The 6,954-nt window shown below is 40.0% G+C and overlaps 1 protein-coding gene across 1 annotated transcript in view; it reads left to right on the top strand.

The window, feature by feature from the left end:
• Window positions 1-6,876, top strand: part of LOC133506272 (dorsal-ventral patterning tolloid-like protein 1) — a 43,421-nt gene extending 36,545 nt beyond the window's left edge. Inside the window, exons 19-21 of the mRNA XM_061830250.1 lie at window positions 893-1,106; window positions 2,456-2,706; window positions 3,188-6,876. Coding sequence (XP_061686234.1) covers window positions 893-1,106; window positions 2,456-2,706; window positions 3,188-3,322 — 600 coding nt within the window. The 3' untranslated portion in view covers window positions 3,323-6,876. The remainder of the gene's footprint in view (window positions 1-892; window positions 1,107-2,455; window positions 2,707-3,187) is intronic.
• The last annotated feature ends 78 nt before the right edge of the window (window positions 6,877-6,954 follow it).

Raw genomic sequence — 6,954 nt, 5'->3', positions numbered from 1 at the left:
GAGTTCGTATCTCACTGGGGCCTCTACTCCACAAGATGGGTTGCGTCAGGAAGGGCATTCGGCGTAAAATCTGTGCCAAACAAATATGAGCGTTCATCTGAGATGTCACGCTGCGGCAAACCCTAACGGGACAAGTTGGAAGAAACTTACTTTTACAAGTAAAAATTTACCGCCCAAAAGGAACCCAGTGTCCTATAAATCCGCAAACTTTATGCTAACGCTCATGTGTGCCATCTATGGGGCAATGCTATCATACTGGGAGTAACGGATCTTTGAACACAAACTGCGCAGCAACACATGAGGACAGACAATCACTATTTTACAGGCATACATTGCTGCAGATTACAGACTCACTTAAAGTAGCTCTCAATGAGAAAGTCAACACAGGTGTACGTTATCAACCTTGTCTTCGTTTTGGCAAAGTTTCATACGAACTGGAAAGTTTGCAAGTCAAGAACCAAATCTTAAGTTAAAAATATTAGTTATTATACAAGGACGGCCCAAGTTATTTGAACTCCAAAGGTTTTCAGACCAGAAGATGCTTTAACAACTTCAATTTACATTCATTAAATACCTTCAAACCCCTTTCACCTCGTATTTTTGATGCCATTATACATTTTATATTGTTGTGTAAACCTCATAATTCTAATAATTCAATTATATATATATTTTAAAAGACTAAATGAGTCTCTGAAGGGGAGATAAATTGATTTACTTGGAAATGTTCATGGGGGGAGGAACCCACCTATTTTGACTTTTACCATTTATCTCTGAGGTAGAGAGTAACAGTGGGACACGTCAAAAGGTCGTGGTCAAGCGCATCCTAATTTCACACTGAAAACCATAAAACCGGATGATTTGCATTTCATTTTTGTGTTGACTTGCCGCGTAGACGTTCAGCGAGTTCGAGATCGAGCAGCACCAGGAGTGCGCCTACGACCACCTGGAGGCCTTCGACGGCGACGGCGACGCGGCGGCCATCTTGGGCCGGTTATGCGGCAGTAAAGTTCCCGAGCCGCTGGTGTCCACCGCCAACCGGATGTACCTCCGATTCATCTCCGACGCCTCCGTGCAGCGGAAAGGCTTCCAGGCCACTCACTCCACCGGTACGGTGAAAAAGGCACAAGTCAGCCTTTGGCTTTCCTTGGACAATGTCTACATCTAGTGGCTAACACCAAAAGCACAGCGGCCGTGAAAAGCCTTGGCCGTGAATTTTTATCCTCTTAAATGTCATTTAAATATTCAGCAAGTCCTCCGAACACATACCGACGTTCTGAATTAGTATTACACGTAAAATCACTGATTTAAAGTAGCCAAATCCAGAAAAGGGGGAAAAGCGGCTTCAGTGACGGCGATCTGATTTCCTCGTGATCTATTTCACGTGGCGGGACCCCAGCGGTCAGTCATGTGCTGCCCCCTACAGGGTCGGAGTATAAAGCACTTGCCATACTCATCATTTGAGAAAAAGATCAAATAATACGTATACAGGATGAAAACAGTACAAAAATGTCAAAGAATATAATGCGCTCAACTCAATTTCATTGCTAGAGAACATTAAAAGTCCTATTTGACTATACATAGAATTTTGAAGTCCTCTTTGATTTTTAATGTAAATTTAAAATGGTTGGTAATATATAAATTCTTCAATTTAAAAAGTAAAAAATAGTCTGTTTTTGCTTGTAGAGAAAATGTTTTTGATTTAGAGTGTTAGCATTTCCATTTTTGTTTTTTAAACATTTTATTTTTACCTCACATTTTGTAAAATCTGTTTTTTAAAATTCATTCTTCCATTAGGAAAATAAGAGTTCTGTCATTTTTCTTATCCCTAAAATGTATGAAGTCCTCTTTGATTTTAAATGTAAATTTAAAATGGTTGGTAATATATAAATTCTTCAATTTAAAAAATAACAATGTTCTTTTTTTGCTTCTAGAGAAAGTACATATTTTCATCTATAGCGTTAGCATTTCCATTTTCGTTTTTTGAAACACATTTTGCTTTACCTCACATTTTGTAAAATGTATTTTTTTAAAAATTCATTCCCCCACTAGGAAAATAGGTGTTGTCTCATGTTTTTTAATTCACAAAATGTATGTAGTGTATACAAATAAATCCTCCCTCATAATATTATTAAATATTCAATATTTTACATTTAAATAAAAAAATAATCCAAAAAAGGCAATTTATACAATTCTTTTAATGAAATAGTATATTTAACAGCTCACACCCGGTAACATTAAAAGATTGACTGCTGAGCCCATTTGAACATTGTCGCTAATCAAAACAGCAGCAGTGTCTGAATTCAAGTGGGCTGACTTTAAAAATAGATTAATATCACTCCGTCAGTGTACTACATTAGGGCGCGACTAACTCCAGTCAAGTCTGCGAACCCCCCAAAAAATGTGAAATTTTCCCAGTTTCATCGAAGGCCTCATTGGGGACTTGTGGTGTGCGCAGAGTGCGGCGGTCGTCTGAAGGCGGACGCCCGGCAGAAGAACTTGTACTCGCACGCCCAGTTCGGGGACAACAACTACCCTGGCCACAGCGACTGCGAGTGGCTGCTGACGTCCGAGCAGGGCTACGGCATCGAGCTCAGCTTCGTCACCTTCGAGGTGGAGGAGGAGGCCGACTGCGGCTACGACTTCATTGAACTCTACAACGGCTACGACGCCGATTCGCACAGGCTGGGCCGATTCTGCGGCTCGGGGGTAAGAAAGCTCACGGAGTATATTTGCAAATAGCATATTTGGGGGAAGCTACTTTAATGATACAAACGTATTTATGATTATTATATTTAAAAAGGGCGGCACGGTGGATCAGCTGGTAAAGCGTTGGCCTCACAGTTCTGAGATCCCGGGTTTGATCCTCGACCAGCCTGTGTGGAGTTTCCATGTTCTCCCCGTGCCTGCGTGGGTTTTCTCCGGGCACTCCGGTTTCCTCCCACGTCCCCAAAAACATGGAACATTAACTGGACACTCTAAATTGCCTCTAGGTGTGATCATGAGTGCGACTGTTTGTCTCTATGTGCCCTGCGATTGGCTGGCAACCAGTTCAGGGTGTACCCCGCCTCCTGCCCGTTGACGGCTGGGATTGCCTCCAGTACCACAGCCACTATTTGAGGAACTAGTATCCTTACATAATCAACAGTAATTTGTAAATTAACGTATAGAATGTTTTCCCTCCCGACAGCCCAGGGAGGGAATCTACTCGCCCAGCAATGCCTTGCTGATCCGTTTCCATAGTGATGACACCATCAGCAAAAAGGGCTTCCACATCCGCTACTCCAGCACCAAGTTCCAGGAGAGCCTCCACGCCAGGAAATGACCCCCTGAAAAAAATCTCCTCACGGACCCAGCCCCCACGTGGATGTGGGCGGCCGTATCTCCTCAAGAAGAACGCCCGGGGCGAGATCTCGCAGAGAATTTTAGACATTTCCCGCCTACGGCAAAGTTGCTCGTCGGATGCGGCAACGGCACACTGCGGATGAACTAAAGAACCTGAAAAATTGGAAAATGCATCAAGCATTTAAGTATCCTACATTCTTGAACTGTACAGATTATTGCAAGACTGTTGATTTTATTGTCCCCCCCCCCATCTACTCTAAAAGCAGACGTTTTTACCTCTTCCAGAATGGCTTCAGATATCTTGTGTTGATCTTTAATATGTATATATATATATACAGTATGTGTGTGCGTGCGTATATAGAGAAAAGATATGTGGAAAAAGTTATCAGATCTCCACTAAGGCCAAACGATCCAATTTCTGCTTGACCGGTGGGCAATTCCACTCCATTCCGGTAGGTGGCAGTAGTCCACAGTAAAAACTGGGTAGCTATGGCCATCAAACAGTTTTTATTACCACAGTGGCAGCCGCTGGATTTGATCCCAAAGTAAGCAAACTGTAATGGTGAAAAAGTAGATAAATATGTATCATGTATGTCAAAGCCCTATTTATCACCAAAGGAAGGAGACTGTAAAAGTAGGGAAAAAATTGGATGGTCGGTGACCCTGAAGTGTTACTGGCCCACTTTATACCCGAGCAAGTGGACTGAATGGCGAAAAAGTAGACAAAAATATTTTGGTGGGTCACTGACCCCACCCCATTTCCCTGCTGTATCGATTCTAATCTGATGCAATTCCACTTCAGTCCTGTGGGTGGTAGTAATTGCACATTACAAAGTGGGTGCCAATTACTTTTCACCACAACCCAATCTGGCGAGTCATTGCCCAGTTAGGCCACCGTCCAAGCAGACTGTAATGGCACCTAAAAGTGGGGAAAAAAATAATCCAAGGATGCAATTAAATGTCATAGTTTCCCTAGTTATGTATTTGTGTGTAATCATGTGAACGAACAAAGAAAGTGCAATGAAAATGTAGCAGAATTCACATTTCAGAGGTAACAAACAGAGAAACTGAATTATTTCACTGAATGTTTTTTTTTTCCCTCGCAAATTTTTGGGTGGTTACGAAAAAGGAATATTTGTTGGTGCTACAAGAACGGATGTGATGGACAACACTAGTCCTATGGAACTACTTTATTGCCTTGGTATTCCATGGATGCTTGGTGTGTCATCTTTTCATGTTTGAATGGTTTGTTTGTTTTTTTTTAAGAAGAAAAAAGGAAAAGAAATGATGGAACAGGTAGTATATGATAATAAGGAAGAAGTATTAGGGCGACACTGAAAAAAATACACTACAAGAATTAAATCTTTTTTCAAGAAGTCTGTTTTTCCCCTCCAAGAATTATAATAATTTGCAATATTTTGACTTTTCCCCCAAAATATTATAAGATTGTAGCTTTCATTTTATTAGGCAACTACTACAATTACAACTTTATAAATGAAGTATATTTTTTTTTCTTGGAAAATACTTTTTTTTTTTTACCACAAAGACATTTAAAAAAAAATTAAGAAAAGCACTTTTTTCCTTGTAGAAATTCGACCACAGTATTGTGGTATGATTTTGACTTTATTCTCGATAAAATATGACTATTCTCGTTAGATTAAGACTTTTATTTTTCTCCAAAATATCCAACTTGAGAACTTGAGAAATCTGGTTTGATTCTTTTAAGATTATTTTTTTTTGTTGCAAAAACATAATTTTATTCCCGAGTTACAACTTTATTCTCCATCAAAAACAAAGATTCCAACTTTTTCTTTATTAGTCTATGCTACACAAATCTGGTAAGAAAATATAAATAGTTTCTTAAGATTATGTCTTTTTCTTCAAAGACATTTTACTATCCCCCCACCCCCCAAAAATCTCTTTTATTCATGTAGGGGTCTCACTTTTTTCATGGAAAAAAATATAACTTTATTCTTGAAATATACAACGTATGAATGATTTCAAAAATACTGTCTTTAAATTGTTTTGCATTACAACGTTTTGGCTTTTCTTGAAAAAAAAAAAAAAAAATCCCCCCAAAATTTTTATTTATGTAGGATGAGCTTTTTTTTCCCCGAGAAAAAAAGACAACTATGAGCTCCTGAAAAACCCCCACCCCGCTCCAAGTAAATTTTATTATTTTCAGGTTACACTGCTTTTTTAAAAATAAATTCTACAAAATCTTCAAATATTTTCACCATTTTTGCTCAAGGACAACATGGTCTCAAGGGTTGAGATCATGAGATCATATGATTACGAGGATCCCCCCCCCCAAAAAAAAAAATCTGACTACTGTCCTCTCATCAGGTTACAATACTTTCTTTCAAATATTTTGCCTTTATTCATGTAACATCACGCCCAATTTCTCCAAAAATCCAAATTCATTTATGAACATATGCCTTGATACTTGTACGATGCAACTTTATTATTTAAAATAGCTATATTCTCAGAGGGTTAGAACCTTTTCTTGCAAAAGTAGCACAAAATGATTTATTCGCATGAACGTTGAGATTTGTTTCCCAAAAGTATTTGACGCAATTTACTCGTATTATGACCTTCTGTTTAATAAATTCGACTTTATTCTTGTATGAATCGGACACGATTCTAGTAGTACTGTCAATATATATTTTTAAATATATTTATATATATATTTTTTTCCCCTTCCCCTTTCAGAGTGGCCCTAATACTCCTTTCGTAGCTGCTCCACATGCTTAGCATCCAAACCCATTCACGTGTGTTTCCTTCCACACTGCCTTCCTGTACATTGTACTTCAGTGTTATATGAGATGATATATAAAGCGCGCATATGTGTATATGTAAAAAGTTTTGAAGTGGAAAGATGACAACTTGACCTATGTGCCAAACTTGAGAAAATCCAGTGTATCCATCCATCCATTTATCTGCGTCGCTTCTCCTCACAAGGGTCACAGGAATGCTGGAGCCAAAGGCAGCTGTCCACGGGCAGGAGACGGGGTACACTCTGAACTGGTTGCCAGCCAATCACAGAGCACATAGAAACAAACAACAGTCACACTCACAATCATACCGAGGGGCAATTTAGAGTGTCCAATTAATTTTGTATGTTTTTGGGATGTGGGAGGAAACCGGAGTGCTGGGAGAAAACGCACGCAGCCAAGGGGGGAACATACAAGCTCCACACAAGCAGGTCCGGTATTGAAGGCGGGACCTCAGAACTGGGAGTCCAATGATCAATCCAGTTGCTCCACCGTGGGGCCTTTAGACTAAATGCACACCAGTCACAATAATCCCGCAAGTCACGACTAACTGGAGACTATCCCGACTGAGTTTTGGCAACAGAAGTCACGAGATACACCCTGGACTGGTCGTCAGTCAATTGCAATTTTGCAAAGCGCACACAATCGCTCACATTCACACCAACGGGCAAATTAGTGTTCACTCACCCTAACATGCATGTTTTTGGAATGTGGGAGCAGACGGAGTACTCGGAGAATCCCCACACAAGCACGGGGAGAACAGGCAACCTCCAGTTTCAAACCCAGAACCTCCAATTGTGAGGCAGACCTGCTATTTTCTATGCAGAATATTGCCAAA

Source organism: Syngnathoides biaculeatus, chromosome 9 (genome assembly GCF_019802595.1).
Source record: "Syngnathoides biaculeatus isolate LvHL_M chromosome 9, ASM1980259v1, whole genome shotgun sequence".
NCBI classification, from domain to species: Eukaryota; Metazoa; Chordata; class Actinopteri; order Syngnathiformes; family Syngnathidae; genus Syngnathoides; species Syngnathoides biaculeatus.
This window is presented reverse-complemented; position numbering and strand designations above follow the sequence as displayed.